General features: G+C 39.4%; 1 protein-coding gene across 1 annotated transcript in view; it reads right to left on the bottom strand.

The window, feature by feature from the left end:
* The window catches only part of itga1 (integrin, alpha 1), a 65060-nt gene that overhangs the window by 16914 nt on the left and 21238 nt on the right, over positions 1–26908 (bottom strand). Inside the window, exons 2-16 of the mRNA XM_083568682.1 lie at positions 22829–22949; positions 17463–17575; positions 14654–14745; positions 14090–14204; positions 12743–12864; positions 9026–9174; positions 8801–8951; positions 7760–7934; positions 7146–7219; positions 6051–6195; positions 5271–5413; positions 4953–5096; positions 4019–4252; positions 2698–2828; positions 335–498 (exon numbers count right to left, since the gene is read on the bottom strand). Of these exons, the coding sequence (XP_083424808.1) occupies positions 335–498; positions 2698–2828; positions 4019–4252; positions 4953–5096; positions 5271–5413; positions 6051–6195; positions 7146–7219; positions 7760–7934; positions 8801–8951; positions 9026–9174; positions 12743–12864; positions 14090–14204; positions 14654–14745; positions 17463–17575; positions 22829–22949 (2073 nt within the window). The remainder of the gene's footprint in view (positions 1–334; positions 499–2697; positions 2829–4018; positions 4253–4952; positions 5097–5270; positions 5414–6050; positions 6196–7145; positions 7220–7759; positions 7935–8800; positions 8952–9025; positions 9175–12742; positions 12865–14089; positions 14205–14653; positions 14746–17462; positions 17576–22828; positions 22950–26908) is intronic.

The raw sequence follows: 26908 nt of genomic DNA, 5'->3' as shown, positions 1-26908 counted from the left end.
TAAAAAAAAAAAGTAAATTAGTAAAAATGTTCAACTGATTAATGAGGGATGTATTAAATATTCAATATTTTAATTGAGGATTGTTCTAGTATGGAAACACAATACAGTAAAAGTAAATCTGTGAAATGCTGACACCAGCATTCTAACACATGAACCCACTCTGTTCCTTACAACTTTTTTCTTTATTTACAGAAACAGAAATCCAAAAAATTTTATGGAAAATAAGAGTTTGGAGTTTTACAGGACACCTTGTGCATTGTTAGTTATAAAATATAAGAATTATGAGACTGCAGAATGAGAGTCTAGTCGAGAACTGAAATATTTATCGCCTCACGTGTCTTGTTCATCTGTTTTTCCATCTTGATCTTGTATCGGAAACACACGGTGGTCTTTACACACACTTTGTCCTTGCCGTGGATTTGACATGTTGGCTGTTGCAAGTTGATTCTGGCTGGTTCAAAGGTCATGTTGGCATGGAGTTCTGCAACATCCCGGGACCTTGGACAGAAATAATTAGACAGAATGTATTTCTTTATTTAATATAAGATTGTATATAATGGTAACATGTCAACATTTCTATTGAAACAGGTCTTGTGTGGTGGACACTCCACATAAAAAAAACCAAAAACATATCTCTGGTGATGGTGAGCAGAAGTTCCTTTAACAGCTGGGAAGGAGTGGGAAGTGAACATAAAAAACTGTTTTGTCTTGTTCATATTTTGGTCTTTGGGGAAGTGGTACATGAGTGGTTACTGATGGCAGAGATGCCACTCTTGGAGACATTAAGCAAAGCCCTCAACCCTCTGCGCTCCAGGGGCACAGTATCATGGCCGACCCTGCGCTCTGACCCCAGCTTCTTACATCACTGGGATGTGTAAAGAACATTGTAATTGGTATGAAGAGTAACAATTTTCTTATAGGATCAATACAGTATAAATAAATAAATGTGAAAGAGACATGCTGAAGAGGGAACGACTGTAATTGCTCTTACATAATGAAAGTAATAACAGGAACTTGAATTGTATATGTTCCACAACATTAAAAGTAGCCATGTTTGGATTAAAAATGATCAAAAATTTCAAGAATCCAAATGTACAGTCTTCGCTGAAAAACTGCTAGTGGATAGATGAATAACTAGCTAGCTATTTAGAAAGGAAGTGGAAAGGATGCAGATGTGGTGAAAATATAATATACCAGAGGCATTTATTGTGATTTGATTGGATTTGAATAGACAGATGGACAGACAACAGACTGCCAGACAGCCAGCCAGCCAGATAGTCAGCCAGATAGTCAGCCAGATAGTCAGCCAGACAGACAGACAGACAGACAGACAGACAGACAGACAGACAGACAGACAGACAGATAGATAGATAGATAGATAGATAGATAGATAGATAGATAGATAGATAGATAGATAGATAGATAGATAGATAGATAGATAGAAAATATTAACCTCAGGATGTTAATTGATCTTGGCACATTTATTGCTAATTATTTTCCTATAAGAGCACACTGCCAAGTCTTTTATTCCTTATGACATTATTACCCATAAATGTGGCAGAAACAACACATTTTGGAGGAGTTTAAATCTTGAAGGTTCTGTTCTGTTTCTCATTGTTTTTTTTTCCTGAATCAAAAAGTAAATACCTAAATTGGAGGCTATACGCTTCCCTTACTTACTAGCAGCATTATCCTGCTAACTTCTCATCATGTCTCTGCTCCATGATTTTGTAATGAAATTCTTCATTAAAACGAAAAAAAAATAAAATAAAATAAATAAATAAATAAATGTTTATCGCGTTATCCTCGCAAACGAAAATCCCAAGACACTGGTTGGAGGACCGGGCGAGAGCCAAGAGTTTCATCGTATTTGCAGATCTGCTCAAGGCAGTGAGGAAAAAAGCAAAGAGAATGAGAGAGAGATGGTGTAAGTGGGTGACTTTTGAGCCCCTCTGCAACTTTGCTCCACACAACTCTGGAAAAGGAAGCATGGCCGTGTTCTTGTGTTTGAGAAATTCCAGTGTAGTGTGTGAACAAGCGGGTTTGAAAATGAGGAGTGAGAACATTCAGCAGCAAGCTGGACTAACGCAAATAAAGAACAGATGTTTTGAAGATGAAATTCGTGAGGATGTGCTGTCTGATCAAGACCTCTCTGCATTCATTAACTAGCTGAGGATTATTTGTACATGAGTAAAGAAACACTTTTATACAGACAATATATTTGTCTAATTGAAAGTGTGGGGCTCTGAAATTTTGTGTATACAGTAGAGGACTATAAGGCTTAGATGCTAATGCTAAAAGTACATGCTAATGTACTTTCACATTTCCATTCATCCATCCATCCATCCATCCATCCATCCATCCATCCATCCATCCATCCATCTGTTCCCAATACTATTTAACCTACACAGAGTTTATGTTAGATCCTGGAGTCTCAGGAAGCTCAGAGCACAACGCACCAATCAGCTTTTAAATTAAATCAATCATATCGGTGGAGAAAACCGAAGCACCTGAAGGAAGCCCCTGTAACCAGGCGAACAAAGTGCACAGAGAGCAGAGGTGGGATATGAATCCCAAGCCTGAGAGTTGTGAGGTACAGATACCATGCTGAATATATAACCACACTTATGGACACACACACACACACACACACACACACACACACACACACACACACACACACACACACACACTCACCAGTACAGTGCAGCTCCTCCAATTCCTCCAATAGTGACGTCTATAATTCCATCGTCGTTTAAGTCCATGATTCCATGAATGGACTGACCGAAGAACTTCATCTTCTCACCGTCACCTCCAGAAGCTATGCGCTAACATGCGCGCACACACACACACACACACACACACACACACACACACACACACACACACACACACACACACACACACACACACACACACAAACACACACATTGATTTTAGTGTTTTATGTGAATCTTTATCATTACTGTAGATACATAAGATTATGCCTACACCAAATCCTTCCTTTAACCTCAGTTCTCAGGCACAGTATTAGGACACCTGACCTTTCCAGCCAAATGGTTCGTTCCCAAACTGTTACAATAAAGATGTATAGGACGTCTTTGGATGCTTTAGAATGACATTTTCCTTTTATTGAACCTAGAGAGTCAAACATGTTCCCGCATGACAATGCCCCCTGTGCACAAAGCCAGTTTCATGAAGACATGCTTTCCATGGGGTTGGAGTGGAAGATCTCTTGCATTAGAGCTCCAACCCTATTAAACACCCCGGCTCCTCCTCACCTCACCTACATCACTACCTGACTTTTCTAACACCCTTGTGGCTGAATGAAATCTCACAAATTTTCACAAACACACTCCAAAATCTAGTGGAATCTTTCTTGAAGAGTTGAGGTTATTCTAAAAGCAAATAGAGAAGTGGAATGGGGTGTATATTAAGTGTGTGACTGTATTTTGTAGAACAGAAAAAAGGAGAAGTAAAACAACACAAAGCGAAGTGTATTCAAATCGAAACTTGAAGTCAACCAATATATGACTGATGCCATGGTCACATACATAAGAGTCTTTCAGCCTGTTTCTGTCCCATTTTTAACAAACACACACTGTCACCAAACACTCCGACCGACGACTACAAATGCAGGAAAACAGTCTTTAGTAAAAACAACAGCAATCAAATCTAAAACAGGAAGTGAAACTCATGTTCAGGGAACTAAAAAACACGTCCAGTGATCTTCGAATGGTATAAACAGACCTGGGTGAGTAATGTGAAGTAGTCCAAAAGCATCAGAATGTTAAAAGGCAGTAAAACAATAAGTCTTGTTGAAAATCAGCGATAAAATCTTAGGGCCTCAGCAAATACTTTGGAGTTCGTGTGTGAACCAAAGTCTCATTATATAGGCTGTGAGTGAGTTGTTAATTTGCTGTGAGCTGACACATACACACACTGTAATGTACAGTGTGTCTGCAGCAAACAAAACTGCTGTCATTTGATTGTCTGTCCTCTCAGTTCTTGTCTTTACCTGGACGTATTTTTCTCCTATCGTGCGCCCAGTGCCCTGATAAATGTACACCGCCCCCCTGTGGTCGTTCTCCAGCGGCGACCCGATCACTACGTCACTTAAGCCGTCCAGGTTGAGATCGGGGACGGCGGCGATTGCCGTACCGAAGCGAGCGCCGCACGGCTCGTTCTTATTCTCCCTTGTACACGTCTGGTTTACCGGCCGTAAGGTCATCTGGAGTTCAAACATGCCGTCCTGTAACACAATATTAGACAAGTGGTCATAATGTTATGCCCGATCAGTGTATGTATGTGGCACGCTATAAAGTTTATACATTACGGTAATACAAATTGCTCTGTTTTGCTAAATGATGTACTGTTATATAGTAAATTATGAACAAATTACATTATACTACTTCATACTGATCACCAGTGTTAAGGCTGGTCCAGGCCATGGCCATATTTCGATGTAACTTTATTTTTTGGGTTTTTTGGCCAAGAATCGGTTTTCTTGATTCAAACTGATTCAACTTTATTCTTCGAAAACAAGCTGCATTTCTCTCATAAGGTCAATAAGAGTTTTTATAACCGTTTGATGAGGGTGCCAATAATTTTGGAGCCTAGTCTAAATAGCAAGCCATTAATGCTGAAATTAAACATTTAAAAAAATAAATAAGACAGAATCCTTCTGATGTTTCTTAAGACATTGGAAGACTTTCTTAATCCCCTTGTTCTCTCTCTTTACCACTCCCTCTTTCCCTCTCCTTGTCTCTGACCATCTCGGTGCCTTTTAATCTCTTATTTACATTTCAGGCATTACACCCTTATCCAGAGCAGTCAAAGGTTAAGGACCCCATGTTGGTGCTTGGATTTGAACTCATGACCGATCCAAGGTTTGCTGCCTTAACTACCACCTCCTTCTCTCGCACTCTCTCTCTTATTTTCTCTCTTACTACCTTGTTGAGCTGGTAGACGTAGACCTGTCCCTGTTCGTCTCTCTCAGGCCCCATGAACATGGGAGCTCCCACAAGCAGGAGATCTGTGTATGAGTCATTGTCCACGTCTAGGGTCTGGAGGACGCTGCCGAAGTACGAACCGATCTGAGAAGCACACAAACACAACGGGACCACATGGGTTATTCAAAGATGTCCATATATATATATATATATATATATATATATATATATATATATATATATATATATATACACACACTGTTTTGTTTAGCCACATTGATCGTATTTTTCAACTGTATCAGGATTTTATCAGTGCACCTGTTTTCCATCGAGGTTCTGCATAACCGTGACGTTCTCCCCGTCGAATCGGTACACGATAACTCGGCCGGTGTGGTTGTACCTTGGTGCTCCGGTGATGTAGAGAACTCCCGAGGCCGTGTATGCTGACTGCACGTCGTAACCTGCATCCCAAAACCACAACACTTTTTATCTGTTCACAATTACATTCTGAGAACATGTTGCTTTCGAACACAATGATTTCTGCACGGAAACATCAGGAACTCTGCAGCACATGGGCGGCGATTCAGACCTGTCAGCTCTCCCAGGTCACTGAGTGTAAAGATTATTACGGTATGTTTTATTGCGAGCTCGATTTCCACTCGTGGCACAGTTATTAACGTAAAACAGCTGGAGTGTCTTTTGCAACAATTCATTTAAAGTCTTTAAACTTTTATTACGTAGGCGGGGTCCAATAAACCTTCCTTACTATCAGCTACCCCCCCAACCGACCACCCCCCACCCCCTCACTCCCGACTCCTCTCCTTTTCGGTTGCCTGACTTTGAGGAAGCTCCTTAAAAGGGGATGTGTAGAGAGCAGTGGAATCTTCTTTCTGTCTGGAAAGTGTTTATAAGAACACAGTAGAGTGTTTAGACTGCAAGCGAAGCCCTGTTTCTCTGCTGTAAGGGATTGTCGGGAAGAATACAACATTATTTACTTGCGCCATCCAGGAGGCTCGGAACGGAACAAAAAGGGGACGAGACCGAGGATGTTTCTACTGGTGGCTTATAAAATCCTTAGTGTTTCGGTGTAGTACGTACCTATGTATCCGGCCATGCCTTGGTACCTCTCCACTAGGGGGTTGTGAAAGGCGTTGTTCTTGGGCACAACAAACTTCTTGTCCGACTGCATCACCACGGTGCCGTTCCAATCGTACGCTCCCACCGCACCGAGCATGACACCTGCCTGCACAAAAACAACACTATTAAGGTTTTTTTTTGTCACGAATGCAAGAACACTGTATTAAATACACTGCATTCAAGATTCAACATTCAAGATTTTTTTTTTGTGTCACAAACATAGTTAGATAACCGCAGAATAAAAATGTACAAAAGAGGTATAAAGGACCAAAAACCTGTAAGGTGCAGAATGAAGATTTATCGGTTAGTTCTATATGGACATAAGTATTGGGACACCTGACTTTCCCAGGCATATGTGGGTCTTGTAATCGCAAAGCTGAAGACACACAATTCTATAGAACGTCGAAGGATGCAGTAACATGTCATTTTCCCTTTAGTTAATCTAGAAGACCCAAACCTGTTCCAGCATAGCAATGCCCTGGTGCACAAAGCAAACTCCATGAAGATATGCTTTACATGGGTTTGGAGTGGAAGATCTCCTGCTATAGAGCTCCAATCCTACTGAACACATCTGGGATGAATTGGAACGCACCCCAGGCCTCCTCACCTCACCTACCTCAGTAACTGAATTTATCACATCCCTGTGTCTGAATGAGCACAAATCTCCACAAGCAATCTAGAAGAACATCTTCCTAAAAGAGTGGAGGGAATTATAAGACCAAATTGGGACTAAATGAGGAATGCAAAGATCAAAAAGCAAATACCATACCATACCAGGTGTCCGTAAACTTTTGGCAATTTAGTAAATGTGATGTAAGTCAGTGACAACAAACAGAGAATATACTCTATACTAAGAATCTTCAATCTTCTCCACACAGAACTGGAGTTGCTCCAGGATTTCATTACAGCCAAATGTGAGATAAAGATGAGATTTGAATCCAAAAGGCTACGATGCGCTGATTACAAGAGTGAAATCAGGCGTTGGTCTTTGTGGAATGGATCGACGCCACCTGCTGTAGCCGTTCCTGAAGATAAAAGATTGAGAATGTGACTTACTCTTGATGTGTGAGCGCTGAAGCCTGACTGGGACATTTCCATCTCAAAAGATGAAGTGTGATTCCCAGATGTAGCTGTTGAGCAACGAAAAGCAAAGTCAGAATTGTGTCTTGTATACTGTATAACATCAAGCAAGTGTCCCCGAAAATGATTTAACGTCACATAACACCAACACACAAATCACAAAGCTTACATTTGATTTTGGTCCCATTTATCTACTTGAAGAAAGCGACAAAAAATGTGCTAAATATTTGCTCGAAAACCTTGAACTTAGCTAGCTAGCAAACCAGCTAACAACAATCTTGTACAGACATTACAGACAAATTAACACCAGTAAACATGATTAAGGATAATTTTAAATTTGATTTTGGTCACATTCATCTACTTGAAGAAAGCGACAAAATAATGTGTTAAATATTTGCTTGTAAACTTTAAACTTAGCTAGCTAGCAAATCAGCTAACAACATTCTTGTACTGACATTACAGACAAATTAGCATCAGTAAACATGATTGAGGATAAAGGGCACCTCGTTTCTTTTCTTGACTCAAAACTGATATAAAAACAAGCAGTAGCATCTAATAAGTCATGGGGTCTGTTAAAAAGACTCTGTTACCTTCTAAAGCGAAGATTTTGCTCCCCAGAGAGTCGACGATGGTGATCAGCGCCCGCTCGTCTTCCACGTTGAAGAAATGATCGTCGGTTTTGTTGCTCGCAATGGACTTGATTTGATTGATGAATTTATCCACTTGTGCTTTGCTTTTATTTTGGCGGTTATAATCACCAAGAACCTGTAGATAAATACAAAAAACAAACACATAAATAAATCCCGGTGACGAGCCGTACCTTCAGTGGTGTCCTGCCTGAATCAAGCCAAACTTAATACCATTATTATGATGCCACGGCTCGATATTACAGCATCGATATTAACCTTAAAAAATAACCCCAGTTTTCCTGGGGGATTTGAAATAAAGGCAAATTGTGTGTTTTTGTGCAAATTCTACAGGAAACTGCCACTAGTCAATCACAATCCAAGTAAGGGCTGAGACTGGGGATGTAATACGCAAAACCTACTTATGTAAAATCCTTTTAATTGTATTTTATTTCAAATCAACAGCAAAACAGGATTTTCTTTCATTTTCCTTAATCTACATTTTTAAATGTAAATTAAAGTCTTTACAGACCAACATTGGCTCAGCTATCGACTAAATTACAAACATTTATTTTTTTTTAAAAGAGCTAATACTGCTTTTAAAACTCTTTCCCAGGATACATGCAGAAGAACGGAACTCTGTCTCTGTCTTCAGATTAAACAAGGCTTTTGGAGGACCACTGGGACTTTGAGAACATACTCCCCAATCGATTTTTTAAACGGTCTCTCATTTTGCAACAAAAATGTATACAGGGTATTATTAAAACTTAAATAGATGACAATTATACAGTAAGATGAGCAAAATTGTTACTGGTACATGGCAGAGACTTGTTATGATTGATTTATGTAATATTTGACTCCACAGATGTACAGTAGTTATTATTAAAGGTGTAAAATACCGTGTCAAACATTGACTGTAGGTTTGATAGGTAAGAGTACGAAATTCCCATCACCCAATATTAATCTTTAATAAACTTTCAAGCTAAAAACAATTATGACGCTCACCGCGATGGCGAACCTCTCAATCCCGTCTTTCTCACAGTCTTTGACGACGTCTTTCAGTTTGTAATCATCATGTGACTCTCCGTCAGTCACAATCACCATGACTTTCTTGACCCCTGGTCTAGCGCCTCGCTCCGCCGTGAACGCCTCTTTCCTGTCAATCGGGAACTAAATCAGTTAAACAATTAACACACAAACACCAATGATAAGTGAGCGTCAAACACGCACCTCGCCGTATCGATTCCCAGCGCTGTCATGGTTTTCAAGCCCCCTCTCTGTTTGATATGGGATACATTACCGACAAGGTCCTCCGTGTTGGAGAACTGGCTGAGATTGAAAACATGGCCGGCGTCTTGTCCGTATGACACGATACCCACCTGAAAAAAGAATCGACATGTGAGTCTAAAACACAAGAAATCTTTATGCCACATGACCATTTATCTCTTAAAATGATAAAACTGTAATGGACGGACAATCGGTGCCACCCTAAAATAATAGTGCTTACATAGAAATTAAAATTTTATAACCTCTGTTCCCGTAAAGCTGCTTTGAGACAATGTTGATTGTTAAAAAGGTTCTACAAATAGAACTAAATAAAATTAAACTGATTGGTTAGAAGGTTCATCCTCTTTAATAGCAGCCCTGACAACAGTGAACATCACATCATTATTTATTATTAATCTTTAATTACATTTATTTTATTTATACATTTTAGATTGATATGGTTTATGACAGGGCTAATGGCCTTGCTCAAAGGTCAAACAGTTTGAACTCCTAAATTGTCTAATAGTAACCCAGAACCTTAAACAGCGAGTCACCAATTTCACCATACGAGGTGGTATCAAAACATTTCGAGACTAGCTCTGGTTACAAGGAAGTACAGTGGAACCCAGTTATGTCGATGTCCTAGGGGGTCGCCAAAAAGCATCGAGGTAACCGATGATCGAGATAAACGAAAATCAAAATGGCGGCAGTATATTAACGTGCTTGAAATTTCTTTATGTACATGATGTGCGTTAATAAATGAGAATGTGCATGCACGTGTTTTTGGAGGGTTTTTTACACAACAGCGTTGCCGCGATTTGTTTGATGAAGGCATGCTATAAAAATACATACAGTACATGTTTATCTGTCAGGAATCCACCTGCCACGCCCCTTCAGCCCCCTTCAGCGTGGCAGGTGTTTTCTCGGCCGCTTTCTCTGAAGCTCCCGGCTTCAATCGCGCACATCTGGTGCTCGTTTATCATCATCACCAGCTCCTATTTAAACTTCCACACTCTCACTGTCCGTTATTGTTGGTATATGTTGGTTCACGGCGGTCGTTGTTATCGCTCATGTGTATCCCGGTACGTGTCTTCCCACCGGCACTCTTTTAACGGCTGCGCTTTTCTTCCCAAAGCGCATCGCGGATTCCCCTCGATCCTGCCGGTGTTCATTCTATGCTTTTGCTGCTCATCCCACGTTCTCCCCCAGTGTGCTGTTCAGCCCCGCGCTTCTACTTTCACCTCCTGTTCATCGCATAACATTTAACAACAAAAGGCATGTGTGCACTAACAGCAGAGATTCACCAGTATACAATACAACACCTGTAAGGTTTGATTTTTCCGCCACTTCCGCGAGTTCTTCTGCGGCTGCACCGAGATAACCAACGTTAAATGGCAAATTTTTCGACATAACCGATAAAAAATGCTTAGAAAAAGCGAGAATTTGGCGGTTCCACTTCAAAAACGCCGACTTAATAGGGTTGTCGAGGTAACCGAGGGCGAGATAACCGGGTTCCACTGTACTTTATTTATCAACGTTTTCACACTATCACCTTCAAAATAGTGCCCTTGCAGAGCAACACAGACCCCCAGTGTTCCTGCCACTTATTGACAAAGTGAGTCAATTTGTGTTGGATCTCCGCATTGGTGTCAAAACGGCGACCTTTGAGTTGGATCTTCAGGGCGAAGTCCGCAGAAGCCAAATCTGGTGAGTAGGGTGGGTACAGAAGTGAGGTCATGTTGTTTCCTTTGAGAAACTCACGTGTGAGGAGCACATGGTGCGCATCTGGTATGTATACACAGGACAATGTCTTTTGACACAGTGACTTGTGATGGCCGGTGCTCCCTGTGACTGTGTGTGCAGCCTTGTGCTGCCATCTGTTGGCATGTTACAAAACTAGACTTGAAGCTTTTTTGATACCACGATCATAAGTCTCTTGTCAACTAAAAACTGTCTACAATGTCCAGCAGCTGCTTATTTATAACATTAAATGACCCATTTTGGTGTCTTTATAATTGAGAAAAATGGAAATAAAAAAGGAGGATGGTGATATAAGAGCTAGCTGTACTACTGTACTACTATACTACTCTTCTACTTGTTTTGTGGATGCTTCAATGTTAAATGTTCTGAAATATAATAATAATTATGTATATCTAAATATATAAAAAATTATGTATCACTCAATAAATATTTTGTTATACGAGGAATTAAACACTTTGGAACACGTTGTTATGTCTGTCATTGATTATTTTCCTGTGTGTTTTATTCTGTGGTGAATTATGTCTTTTATAAACATACACACACAGACTGTCCTGGTCAACAGAGAAGCGATTTATTCAACATGATCTCATCTAATATAAAAAAAGAAAAAAAAAAGAAAATGCGGTCTTCCTCAGTTTCCAGCGCCACATTCAGGAAAACTCTTTCAACTTTCCCCACTGCGAGTTTCTCGTTGAAGGGATTTTTTTCCTTAACAGATTTTAATGAGACTTTGCAGCAAAACCGCACCAAGGCTACATGAGCGATTTACACTACGGTTTGAGATCATCTAGAATTCTAAGCTGGGCTGAAACTGAACCTTACCACTCTATCAATACAATTCAAATCAATTCAATTGATTTTATTTGTAAAGTTTTTTTTAAACAATAGAAGTTGTCACAAAGCAGAGATAGACAGATTACAAATACAAAATTCTAATTCATAGAGGTAAAATACTCCCTGAGATGATATTAGGAAGAAACCATCACAAGAACCAGACTCAAAAGGGACCCCATCCTCATCTAGGTGGCACTCGATATCCGTTTACTATGCAACATCGATTCCAAAAAAGTTGGGACACTGTGTAAAATGCATCACATCTTCTGTCTGTATAAATCTGGGAACTGAGGAGACCAATTGTCTGATACAAATTTCTAGCTGCTCAACAGTTCTCGTGTCCTTTGTTGTATTTTTCGTTTCATGATGGGTCAAATGGAAGATGGAAGGTCTAGAGTGAAGCCAGGTCAGTTTAGCACCAGGACTCTTCTACTACAAAGTCATGCCATTGTAATAGATGCAGTACGAAGTTAGCTTTATTTTGCTCAAATATGTCCTGGATAGAAGCATTTGTTGCTCTAATATCTGTATATATCTTTTTAGCATTGACGGAACCTTTCCAAATGTGCGAGCTGCCCATTTCATGGACAATAATGCACTCGCATACCATCAGAGATGCGTTGGGGCTGATAACAAGCGAGATGGTCCCTCTCCTCTTTAGTCCAGAGAACATGGTGTTAATGGTTTCCAAAAAGAAATGCAAATTTTGATACGTCTGACCACAGAACAGAATTCCACTTGTTCCACAATTTGTAGACACAGTCTGTCGCTTTTTGTGAAGTTCTATCATTGAAGTATCAACTGTTAAATAAAATCTAAGCTAACTGACTTTGATAAGGTACAAGGTATATAAACTGCACAAGAGAAATCCAACTCTTCACAAGATGATGCACTGTCTCTTCCCATGCTGGAAAAAAATATGCTATTTACTTTAAAACAAATTTGTTCTAATAATCAAACCCCTTTGTAAACTATTTTTTTTTAAACTCTGTATTTTCAAAATACAGAGAGCATCTCTATGGTTTTCATCTACACATTATGAACATAAAACAGTTTCTAAGCTATATGCTGCTGGAGAAGGCTCACCCTGGCTGGAGGGATTTCGATCTTTTTCAGAAACTTCACCAGAAATTCCGTGATGTGCTTCCATGGAAAAATGCTGTTTGATCCGTCAAGCACAATGACGATATCCATGTCCTGCTGACACTCTGAAAAAACAAAAAATGGTGACAGGACATGAAGTGAGTCACAGCGTACTGATTTAATATGTGGCTAATACATTTTATAGCTTCAGAACAAATGACGTCTGTCCTCTTGGATCATAGGAAATGATTCCTCATGAATGGACAAATATTTGTACATTCAAACAGTCAAGTTCGAACAGTTTGCTGTGGCTGCTATGGTAAAGTGGTCTACATCACTAATCCGGATAAATTAGAGTTTGTCAAAAAACACTACGCATCCACACTTTTATTTTCAACCATTTCCAAAAAGTTGCTGATCCACAATGAAAGGTGTGAAAACTCTTAAGTCCCTGTACTGTGCATGCGCAAATCATAAGGCGCTTCGACATGCGTTGTTTCTGATTGCTGTTTATTTTATTCACGGCTCTTTCAAACGTGGCATTTTAAGGGTTTCTCAATTTTATCCGCTTCGGAGAGCGTTTTTTAAAAATCTACGTTTTTGTTGACTAAAAACGCAGTTTAAGTGTGGACGAAAGGCCAAAACGAGAAACATTTGCTTTTTTTTTAAACGGAAACATATTAATGTTGACATGGCCTTAATCTAAAGTTGTGCAATCAGACAAGGACAAGAAATCATTTAAAAAAGAAGTTAAAAAAGCAGCCCAAGATATCTTTGATATCTAATTGAAATTTGAAGTGGCTCGAACTGATCGTTCTCATTTTTGTCAGCATCTGAAGTGTGAATTCTTGCTTATCACTTGAGGTCATATATAATCTCAATCAGAGATAAGGCTGTGGTTTCCTGTTTGAACCTGCTCATGGTAGATATTTTCCCACGAATTTATTTGGTTCTATAAATTCTATGCACAATGACCCCTAAGCAATGAATACTATTTCAAATAACCTATTTTGGATACGTCTGTAGTACAGGACTGACCTGGGACACGACAATGCTGAGTGTATGCATGTGCATGTGTGTGTGTGTGTGTGTGTGTGTGTGTGTGTGTGAAGTGTGTGTAGTTTGAAATGGAAAGACACAGTATTTGAGATGAGTCACTGGTTCCTGTGCATCGGAGACGTCATGTCTTATAAACCGTGTCCTAAATTGGGCATGCGGGCCAGAGGGCAAGCAGCAGTTTACACGCCTCGGAATGTGTTAATATACACACTCGCCATGTGTCCCTCAAGAGACTTTGTGTGTGTGTGTGTGTGTGTGTGTGTGTGTGTCTGTGTGTGTATGTGTGTGTACCTCGGATGGTCGGAGAAAAGGAGTCGAGCACCTTGAAGTTGGAGCTGACGTTTGAGCAGATGCCTGCGATGTACTGCTGATTTCCGCACATGTAGCCGTACTGAGGGCCGCACGCCTGCGGGAACAACGAATACCCACAGAATCAGCGAGTGTATGATGACAGAGGGACAAATCAGTAGCCTGGGACGTCTTCATGTCCAGGCTAATCGCTATTGTCGCTATGTTTATACGAAGCACAACACACATTTGGACATTATTAGAGAAAGAGACAGAAAAAAGAAAACTGGTTTCAGGAGATATTTGAACCTTGTCCATTAAGGCCACAGGAAAAATTGTGTCAGTCTTTCATAAATGAATGGTTATTTTTTTTCAAGTTGGTCATTGACTCAAAAATAAAAAACCCTCTGGGACACAGCGCCTTCACTGCGGCTTCACGGCTCAAAAACCCTCTGTGGAAAATGTGACTGATAGTTCTAATAATAAGAATCCACAACCGTCATAAGCATTAGCGTTAGAGTCAGAGGTTTTAGAGGACGATTTATGTAGGAAACATTTTCTCCGTACCAGAAATCCTTTCCCGTCCGGATTGGCCACCAGCGTCGTCCCCATGGTCATGTTCTCTTTGACTTCTTGTATGTTTGGGATTGTTGTTTGTGCTTGAAAAATAAAGGCACAACAGGTTTAGACATGATTTTGTCCATATATGTTATGAGCTGCATCTTATACAAGACACACAAGTCCGCCGACAGAACACACTATACTAATCGTACACTATATTAATACTAAACGATATTTTGGCAGGTTGTGAATGACATACACCAGTCTTTTGCGAGACTCGACCTTCTACTTCAGTGCTTCATTTTCATTCATTAATTAATTACCACAGAAATAAAAAGGATATGGACAAAATAAGCAACAAAACAGCAGGAAAAGATTACACTTCTGGTAAGGGAAATAAAACCCAGCACCCAGTAACTAAAGATTATAATTCAATATTTACACAAATACACTATATAGACAAAAGTATTGCGACACCAGACCTTTCTAGTCATATGTGGTTCTCCACCGAACTCTTAGCACAGAATTGGAGGCACACAATCATGTATTTGTCTGCTTGACAGGACCATAAAATTTGGTGCTTTGAGTACAATTCTCTCATGACCACTGGATGTCCAAGTTGTGCTTAGGCTACAGTCAAGCATGGTGGTGGCAGCATGATGGTCTGGGGCTGCATGAGTGTTGCTAGTACTGGGGAGATGCAGTTCATTGAGGGGAAACATGAATTCCAACATGTACTGTGACATTCTGAAGCAGAACATGATGCCCTTCCTATCAGAAACTGGGCCAAACAGCAGTTTTCCAACATAATAGCGACCCCAAACACATTGCCAAGATTACAACTGCCTTGCTGAGGAAGCTGAAGGTGAAGGTGATGGAGTGACCAAGTAGGTCTCCAGACCTGAACCCTGTTGAGCACCTGTGGGGATCCTCAACCAGAAGGTGGAAAAGCGCCATGTGTGTATCATGCAGCAGCTCTGTGATGTCATTATGTAGGAGTGAAAGAAGATCCCAGCAACAACCTGTGCAGCTCTGGGGAATTCCATGACCAGGAGGATTATGGCAGTGCTAAATAACAATGGTGCTCCCACAACATATTGAAACTTTGGACACAGTTTTGACTTCGTTTTCACTTAGGGTGTACTCACTTTGGTTGCCAGGTATTTTGCCAATAATGACTGAATGTTAAGTTATTTTTAGAGGACAGTAAACCTATACTGCTACATGAGCTGCAGATTGATTACTAAATATATCCAAGTTTCATTTCTATAGTCTTATATACTAAAAAATATACTTAAATGGTTGCTAAAATGTGAGGAATGTACTAACCTTCTGAATGAACTAAAATGTTCTCTATTTATATATATATATATATATATATATATATATATATATATATATATATATATATATATATATAAAAACAGAGAACATTTTTCTTCAACAACAAAGCTGATGTTGAAGGTTGCAGAGTATCCTCTAAGACAACCATCTCTTTTTCTGAAATGTTTAATGTATAAATGTCACACTTCACTGCCTCTCTTTCTTCCCTACAATTGCACTAGACAATTTTTCTTTATTTCTGACACTTCCAAATCATGCTGGCTATTTCTGTGCAACTGTGTATTTACAGTCCAGACAGAACAAATGTGCTGCATCTGCGAGGTTTTGCCTTGAATTTGACATTCAAGGAAATGTCATATATAATAAAGCACAAGACATAAAGCCTTTTCATTCACTCGTCAGAAACAGACGACTCATTGAGGCCTAAAATTAAAGTAGCACACTGTTACTGCAATGTTTCCTAACATACGCTGCAATATGCTTTTTCAGTACATGCAAGTAAGGGTTCTTAAAAACTAAATATAATAAACCTTCTGTAAAAAAAGATGTTCATTTATAAAATTATTTTAAAAAAAGAACAAATCAGTGTGTACAATATGAAGAAATATGTTAAATGCACCATACAGCACTGCATTTAGTGCCAAATGTGGAGTAAAAAAAAAAAGAAAGGTTTGTACAACCTCAAAACCAGAAATTTCTATCCAGATATTTTTCATTTATTCATCTGGATAGTTTACTAAGTGTAAACAGAAAGCAGGGCTAGGGTACGATGTGATACTATATGATACAAACAATGTGTTCTGTGGTCATTTTTGGATCTTAAAATAACTCCTTGAATTAAACTGAAACTTAAGTATAAGAAATTCAGTGAAATGATGATGCAGAAATGGAGAATTTTTTTTTCCAAAAACTGGTCAAAACATGAATCTAACAAAGAAATGAGTTTGGACATGAGTGTACATTTTCCCATAGCTGATTATCTCACAGCTCCAGAGTTCCTGGTTGGTGTCTAAATTTCATCTAGATGTAAAAGAGTGTGTCAATGTGTGAGTATATTCCTCTATGAAGGACTGGTATCACATATTGAGTATATCCCGGTGTTTAGAGACAGGTTCACCATTCATTCGTTCTTTACCGTGATCCTGAACAAGATGTTGCACTTTATGGAGATGACGATGCCCTCAGCTCAATACTTCAATAGCAATGAGTGTATACTTGTTTCTTGAGTGTTTTTTGGATTAATGCCTTGTTGTCATCGACAGTATAAAAAAATAAATAAAATAATTTCCTTGGATTTTCATAAACCAACATGCTATGATCATATTATGTGAAATACTGTGCGATGTTCTCCGCATTGAAGTTATGGAGGTAAGCGAGTGCATTTGTGGCCCTGAATATCTAAATCCATTGCATGGCCATGGAACAAAAACACACTTACAGGGAAAGAATTCACTGTAAAGTCAGTTCTCACCAGGCAGGTCTAATTTTATACAGCTGGGTGAATGACCGTGACCCACAGGGCATCTGTAGACGTCTCCGGTCCGCTTAGCTGGCTGTCCCTTCAGAGGAGAACCAATCAGAACCCTTTGAAAAGAAAGACAGAGAGGCAGAAACGAGGTCAAATTCAAACCGCAAAAGCCGGTGGGAATTATGGGAAAAGCAGACGAGCACTCAAACTTCACTTAGATAAAAGCTAAAGCTAATTGATTTTCTGTTTATCCTGCAGAGAGGAAAAGCAAAGCGAGTGCAGATGAATGTGGGTTATGTTTCAGAAGCTGCTTGCTCGCGTCGACGGAAAAGAGATTATTGTGTTCATTAGGCCCGCATTCTTGTGGGTCGCGGTTCGTTGACAAGTTGTACGAAAGTTGTGGACAAACGCGGTCTATGGTTTATTTGTCGCTTCTGTAAGTGGGTCAAAAAGTCCGGGTCAAACACAAACAAACAAAAAACGGAAACAAAAACCAAACAAAAAAATATGACCAATTTCTGTATTCAAATCTATCCAAACGTACATTGTGTGTATCATCAGAATCAGAATTCTTTATTGATCCCACAGGGAAATTGTCGAGTTGCAGTTGTTCGCTGTAAAATTTAAGTAAAATCAAATATAAGAAATAAAAAATAATATATACATATTGAGTATAGATGTTGTACAATCAATGAATTTTCAATGTTATAGAAAAATACTGTATGATAGAGACAGTGGCATTGGGTAAAAGACAAGAGGTGGAGCTGGAGGAAGCAGAGCTGAAGATGTTGAGGTTTTCGCTGGGAGTGACGACGATGGACAAAATTAGAAACGAGTTTATTAGAGGGACAGTGCATGTAGGACGTTTTGAGGACAAAATGAGGGGGGCGAGATTGAGATGGTTTGGACATGTGCAGAGGAGGGACATGGGGTATATCAGTAGGAGAATCCTGAAGATGGAGCCACCAGGAAGGAGGAAAAGAGGTAGACCAAGGAGGAGGTTTATGGATGTGGTGAGGAAAGACATGCAGGTAGTTGGGTTGAAAGAGGCAGATGTGGAGGACAGGGTGGTATGGAGACGGATGATCCGCTGTGGCGCCCCCTAATGGGAGAAGCCAAAAAAAGAAGAAGATCCTCATAGTCTTCTTTTCTTCAAACTTCTTTGTCCATGTCTTTATCTTTAACCTTTATACTTTCGCCTTCTTCTCTTTTTCTTCACCTACTCATTCAACTTTCTCGTCCTCATCTTCATCCTCTCCTCTTCTTTACATCTTTTTCATCTTCGTCAACTTCATCCTCATCGTCTTTTTTCATTCCCTTTATCCCATCATAAATTATTTTCATCTTTATTATCTTAATAGCGTTTTTTTTGTATTCTTCTTCTAATATCTCGTCGTCATCATCATGTTGTCTTGCTATAAATTGCATTTAACCTTTCATTTGTTCCAGTCTTCTTTAAAGATATTCCAAAATAAAACATTGTTCAGAATCAGATAATAAATAAAACGGAAATAACGTTATGTATTCTTTCTGTGTGGCCCGGTACCAACTGACCTACGGACGGGTGCCTGTCCACATCCATTACCACGTTAGAACAAAGAGCAAACATGAAATCCTGCATAAAACTGGGCGAATCTGCCACAGAGACGTTTGACACGGCATACGTTTGACATATGGCGATGCTTTAAGTGCCGAAGAACATCACTGGAAGACGACGAGAGATCAGGAAGGCCTTCAACGAGCTCAACCCCCAAAAATGTCCAAACCATTAGGCAACTTGTGCATGATGATTGTCGGAGAACGATCCCCACGATCTCACATCCGCACCCACCCGACTCTGCAGATTTAACTTCTGCGGACTTTGCCTTTCTCCCGGAGATAAAGATCCGACTCAAAGGTCACCGTGTTGACACCATTGTGAAGATCCAGCCCGAGTCGCAGAAGGTACTTGACACGCTTCAAAAAGAAGACTTGCAGGACACGTTCCAGAAGTGGCAGGAACTATGTATTGCTGTGCAAGGGGACTATTTCGAAGATGATGGTGTGCAAACGTAGATAGATAAAGTACGTTCTTGTGTACAGGACATACACAGTATACAGTGAACATCTGCTCGGCAATATATGAATGCTTAACAAAAACAATTGGTGTATATAAACATCTGGATATTCTGATTTATATTTAAATAACAGCATTTCTCATTTTATCTGGATAATTAATGTGACATGTCTGTTTTATGGCAAAAATTTAATGGAAAAGTGTGTGTGTGCTGTGCGAGTTGTGGAAAATGACACTGTTTTTAACACCACAGTAACACATGATATGTTCCTCAGCCGGTTACTAAACGAGATACTTTTACAGGTGGCACTGTGTGACACTCCAACAGTCTTTTTCCTTTATAAAAGAAAAGAATGCAAGTAAGTGACAGTAAAAATATTTAAGACATCAGATTTAATAGGTTCTGGGTGCTTGCTCGGGTGTGAGTTTTTGCTCGTGTGAAATGGGCAGGAAATGGAAAAGGGGGTTTCTGATGTCTAACAGATGGCTCTGTCCCAAATGGCTGGGACAAACTGTACAAGAAATAGTTTTTTTTTTTTTTTTAAATGTAAGTGAGGTTAGACTTCTTTTTGTTATTCTAACCACATCTGATTGATCTATAACTTTGGCTGGTGTGTGTGTGTGTGTGTGTGTGTGTGTGTGTGTGTGTGCAAAGTCAAGTAACAAGATGCACTAGATATATGTTCAGCAACTACACTCAGATGGCTCTGTCCCAAATAGCTGGGACATACCAAAAAGAAACTAGTATGTAAGTGTGGTTAGATTTTTGTTTCTAATTTATAACTTTGGCTGGTGTGTGTGTAGGTGTTTGTGTGTGTTCGGTGTGTGTGTGTGTGTGGGTGCGTTTGTGCAAAAGCAAGCTACAAGTCTCTGTGCAGCATCTACACTGAGTGTGGGGAAATTTACATTGCAGGATGTAAGAAACAGGTGTGTGTGTGTGTGTGTGTGTGTGTGTGTGTGTGTGTGTGTGTGTGTGTGTGTGTATGTTTGTGTGTGTGCAAAACCAAATACCAAGAAAGCACTAGATATACATTTAACATCTACACTCACTGTATTGGGAAACTGTGTTTAGGTGTGTGTGTGTGTGTGTGTGTGTGTGTGTGTGTGTGTGAGAGAGCACACAAAGGCAAGCAACAAGGCAGCTCTAGCAATTCGGTCAGCACTTTCACCCTGTGTGTTGGGAAACTGTGTGTGTGTGTATATGTCAGCAAAGTGTGGAGCATCTATATACAATACACATATATATATATATATATATATATATATATATATATATATATATATATATATATATATATATATATATATATATATATATATATATATATATATATATATATACAGTGAGGAAAATAAGTATTTGAACACCCTGCTATTTTGCAAGTTCTCCCACTTAGAAATCATGGAGGGGTCTGAAATTGTCATCGTAGGTGCATGTTCACTGTGAGAGACATAATCTAAAAAAAAAAATCCAGAAATCACAATATATGATTTTTTTAACGATTTATTTGTATTTGAACACCTGTCTATCAGCTAGAATTCTGACCCCCAAAGACCTGTTAGTCTGCCTTTAAAATGTCCACCTCCACTACATTTATTATCCTAAATTAGATGCACCTGTTTGAGGTCGTTAGCTGCATAAAGACACCTGTCCACCCCATACAATCAGTAAGAATCCAACAACTAACATGGCCAAGACCAAAGAGCTGTCCAAAGACACTAGAGACAAAATTGTACACCTCCACAAGGCTGGAAAGGGCTACGGGGAAATTGCCAAGCAGCTTGGTGAAAAAAGGTCCACTGTTGGAGCAATCATTAGAAAATGGAAGAAGCTAAACATGACTGTCAATCTCCCTCGGACTGGGGCTTCATGCAAGAACTCACCTCGTGGGGTCTCAATGATCCTAAGGAAGGTGAGAAATCAGCCCAGAACTACACTAGAGGAGCTGGTCAATGACCTGAAAAGAGCTGGGACCACCGTTTCCAAGGTTACTGTTGGTAATACACTAAGACGTCATGGTTTGAAATCATGCATGGCACGAAAGGTTCTCCTGCTTAAACCAGCACATGTCCAGGCACATCTTAAGTTTGCCAATGACCATTTGGATGATCCAGAGGAGTCATGGGAGAAAGTCATGTGGTCAGATGAGACCAAAATAGAACTTTTGGGTCATAAATCCACTAAACGTGTTTGGAGGAAGAAGAATGATGAGTACCATCCCAAGAACACCATCCCTACTGTGAAGCATGGGGGTGGTAGCATCATGCTTTGGGGGTGTTTTTCTGCACATGGGACAGGGCGACTGCACTGTATTAAGGAGAGGATGACCAGGGCCATGTATTGCGAGATTTTGGGGAACAACCTCCTTCCCTCAGTTAGAGCATTGAAGATGGGTCGAGGCTGGGTCTTCCAACATGACAATGACCCGAAGCACACAGCCAGGATAACCAAGGAGTGGCTCTGTAAGAAGCATATCAAGGTTCTGGCGTGGCCTAGCCAGTCTCCAGACCTAAACCCAATAGAGAATCTTTGGAGGGAGCTCAAACTCCGTGTTTCTCAGCGAAAGGCCAGAAACCTGACTGATCTAGAGAAGATCTGTGTGGAGGAGTGGGCCAAAATCCCTCCTTCAGTGTGTTCAAACCTGGTGAAAAACTACAGGAAACGTTTGACTTCTGTAATTGCAAACAAAGGCTACTGTATCAAATATTAACATTGACTTTCTCAGGCGTTCAAATACTTATTTGCAGCTGTATCATACAAATAAATAATTTAAAAATCATACATTGTGATTTCTGGATTTTTTTTTTTAGATTATGTCTCTCACAGTGGACATGCACCTACGATGACAATTTCAGACCCCTCCATGATTTCTAAGTGGGAGAACTTGCAAAATAGCAGGGTGTTCAAATACTTATTTTCCTCACTGTATATATATATATATATATATATATATATATATATATATATATATATATATATATATATATATATATATATATATATATATATATTCATTTATTCATTCATTTTCTTCTGCTTATCCATAATTCAGGTCGCGGGGGCAGCAGTCTAAGCAGGCCCCCGCCTTCAACTGCTGCCCAATCCTCACAGCACCGTCCCTTACGGTCCCTCCTGCAGGTGGTGAGCCCACGGGAAGTGTATATATATATATATATGTAGCATCTACACTCTAAACTGAGTGTGGGAAACTAACATTGCAGCATGTATGATACAAGTGTGAGTGTGTGTGTGTGTGTGTGTGTGTGTGTGTGTGTGTGTGTGTGTGTGTGTGTGTGTGTGTGTGAGACACACCATTTCCCCTCGTTGTTCTCGAACTGCTGCACGGTGTAGCCGAACATGTCTTCTATAGGCCCGCTGAACGACATCCCGTTCTGCTCATCCACATTAAAGAACAAGAAACAGGACGGCAGCACTGCAGCAGGAGAGAAACACAAAGTAAAAAAGAAAACAGACAATTAAACACAAAGAATCAGTCCATACAAAGATTTTATACCAGGCATGTTTTAACATTACATCTGTTGCTTGATGGACATTCAAACAGTCAGCCCTGTAATCACTGGCACCCCGGGGTGAGGATCAGGTGGCACTAGAGGATACACTCAGAGCCTGTTTCACTTACAGAAATACTTTGCATGTGTGGGTGTATTTGTTCGTGGGTCAGAGCACCCACTGGGATCACTTTTAATAGGTTCTGGGTGCTTGCTTGGGTCAGAGTTTTGACTTATGTGAAATGGGCAGGAAATGGAAAATGGGTTTCTGATGTCTAACAGATGGCTTCATCAATGCAAATGACTGGGACCCCAAAGAAAAGAAATCGAGAGTTCCAAAATCCAGAGTTTTTTGTTCAGTGGACATTAAGGCTTCATCTACACTAATCTGGTTACATTTGAAAATGGTGTTTTTATCTATTCTTTTTCAATCGTTTCCCAAACGTTTCTCGTCCACCCTGAAACATCTGAAAACCCTCACGTCCCTGTACTGCGCCTGAGCAAAACACCTGCGACGACCTGCGTCTCTTCCGTCTAGCATTTATTTACTAACCGGCTCTTTGAAATGTTGCGGCAATGACAAAAAATGCGTAGTTTCTGAAAACCTCTGTTTTCACAGTCGACAGTGCAAACCGAAAAACATCATATTCAGTGTAGACAAAACGGCAAAACGCAGAGAAAAATATGCGTCTTCACTAGTGAGGACATAGCATGAAAAACTGTCTAAAGAATCATGGTATGCTAAAACAAAGAGTTTTTAAATCAAGTCTAAAATCGATGTCGTCCCAATGTGGGTTTCCTCTGGGATCTCTGGTTTCCTTCCACTTCCTAGAAATATTACAGGAGATGAATTAGCAGCTCTGAATTAACCCTAAGTGTGAATATGTGTGTGTTTGTGTGTGGGTGTGAAGGTTTGTATTTTATTGTGAGATTACAAATTTTTGCTCATTTGTTCGTTTTTTTTTTTCTTTTGCACTAAGGGTGGCAATAATTCTAAAGCTGACAAGCTCCTCTTTAAATTCCTGTCGTTTTTTTCTTTTCAGGTTTTTAGATTCAGGATACTGGCTATAACACTGCTGCACATTAATTTGCATAAAATTTAAAATGAAATATAAACTTTTTTGTCAAATATTTTACCTCAGAATTATACACAGAAAGACATGCAGTGACATTTTTTTATGAATCGTTTTTGCCATAAAAATTGGAAAAAATGTTATTTTGAAAATACTAATTTGTAAAGTGAAAATATGAAAATAATTTAAAAGAATAGAAAATAGAATAGTAATATCAATAAAGTTTATAATAAAAAAGTACAATTAATTTTCTTTTCGAAAGTACAAAAAATGAAGTAAAAATATGTCTATAATGATTATATTATTATTATTAACATATCTATGCATTACTTATCTACTATTTATCCCAATTTATCCCCAAATTTGTTACAAATCTGAAAATTGACATAACACCGTTGTTCCTTTCAGGTCCTATGATAATGTGTGTAGCTGTTTTTCACTAACTACCTGAACAGTTTTTCTGTTTAACCCTGAATGTGTGTGGGAGGAAAACATCCACACTGGTGGCAGAAAAATCTCATAAATCAGTGTAAAAACCCTTCGGACTGACTTCATGTTTTTATGTCCACACACAACAGCGTCTCTGAGAGCTCAATATGGACATGAACGTGAAAGCAAAAGCTTAAAATGGTTCATTGTGATGAAGCTACAGAGAGGCTCTTCATCAGAGACATAAAACTGCATTCCTTTCATAACTCCTTCGCTTTCTGGGTTTCTTTCAGCAGCAGTGAGGAATTAACAAGGATTCTCGAGACGAGTGTAAATACAAATGTTCATAATCTGTTTTTTTTTTTTTTTTTCTTTTGAGGGTGGGTAATAGTAAGTGTTTCAGTTATGTCCACACACACACACACACACACACACGCACACAAATGCACAAACACACACACACACATAAATGCACACACAAATGCACACGCACGCACACACACACACACACACACACACACACACACACACACACACACATGCACACACAAATGCACAAACACACACACACACACACACACACACACACACACACACACACACACACACACACACACACACACACACAAAATGGAAACAAAAGTTTAGTTATTACATTCGTGTGTGTAAAAGTGCAGTGTGTGTGTGTGTGTGTGTGTGTGTGTGTGTGTGTGTGTGTGTGTGTGTGTGTGTGTGTGTGTGTGTGTGTTGTGCGAAAGAGAGAGTGAGCGAAAAAGAAAGACAGAAGGGTATATTGTGCAAAGCCCACAAGCAGCGGAAATGAGCATCCATATGGGCTGTGTGTGTATATGTGTGTGTGTGTGTGTGTGTGTGTGTGTGTGTGTGTGTGTGTGTGTTTGTGTGGTGTTTGCAGAAGTAAAAGAGCTTTAATAAATTAAATTTAAAAAAAAGCCAAGAATAAAGTGGATTTTGAAGAAGACTGGAACAAATGAGAGGTTTAAGGCAATTTATAGCAAGACAACATGATGACGAGATATTAGAAGAAGAATAAAAAAAAATCCGTTATTAAGATGATAAAAATGAAAAAAAAAAAAGACGAAGATGAAAAAGATGGTAGAGAAGAGGAGAAGATGAAGATGAGGACGAGGAAGGTGAATGAGTAGGTGAAGAAAAAGAGAAGGTGAAAATAAAGGCTAAAGATAAAGACATGGACAAAGAAGTTTAAAGAAAAGGAGACTATGCAAATCTTCTTCTCCTTCTTTCGACTTCTCCCATTAGGGGGCGCCACAGCGGATCATCCGTCTCCATACCCCCCTGTCCTCCACATCTGCCTCTTTCACCCCAACTACCTGCATGTCTTCCCTCACCACATCCATAAACCTCCTCCTTGACCTTCCTCTTTTCCCCCTTCCTGGTGGCTCCATCCTCAGCATTCTCCTACTGATATACCCCATGTCCCTCCTCTGCACATGTCCAAACCATCTCAATCTCACCTCCCTCATCGTGTCTCCAAAACGAGGTCAAAGATTGAAAAGTAAATAAACAGAAGACAAGCTGAAAAAAAGAGAAGGTGATATAATAATGATGATAATAATGATAATGATCCAAAAAGTGAAGATGAACATGATGAAGTAGAGAAAGAAAAAACAAAAGAGGAAACAAAAGATACAAAAAAAATGAAGGAGGCGGAGTCAAGGGAATAAAGGTGAAGAAAGGAGTGAAAACTCTTGTTGGTCGAGATCCGCTTCATATCGTCAAAGTGTCAAGTTGCATAATGGAAGATTTGTTCAGTAAATACAAATTTTAAGGAGAAATTAATTCATTTACATCAGGTTACTTTAGTTTTCTTTGATTTTCTTTAATCAGATAAATTGGTACAGTAAATTGCAGACTTTGGATCAAGATCGATTTGACTGAACCGAATGCTTACTTTAAAGATTAACAAACAACATTAAAAATATATATATTGTGTCAAAAATGTAGAAAGTTTTCCTCATTTTCTGTTGGGATTGTTTGACACTAAGGGAGCCAATAATTCTTTTTTTTAAATTGCAGACAACAGAAGTCAGTATCAGCATCCACTTTATTTCCAGTTGATTTTGTTCACCAGAACTCAAACTTTACCCTTCCAGATCTTGACTTTTGGATGAGGTCACTGTACTATGTATGGCTTCAGGGAGAAATGTACAGAAAGGATTTTAAGTGAGATTAGACTTCCATTACACACTTACACTTTACACACAACACATCCAAATCCACCATAAAAGCTGATCGATCTTTATGCTTAGCTGAGATGTGTTTGTGTGTGTGTTTATGTGTGTGTGTGTGTGTTCCAATGGGTAAGATGAAAAAGCAAGAAACATAAAGCACATTTCCTTAGT

This window comes from Silurus aristotelis (genome assembly GCF_946808225.1).
Source record: "Silurus aristotelis genome assembly, chromosome: 18".
NCBI classification, from domain to species: Eukaryota; Metazoa; Chordata; class Actinopteri; order Siluriformes; family Siluridae; genus Silurus; species Silurus aristotelis.
The sequence above is the reverse complement of the archived record's forward strand: the minus strand, read 5'-3'. Positions and strand labels throughout refer to the sequence as shown.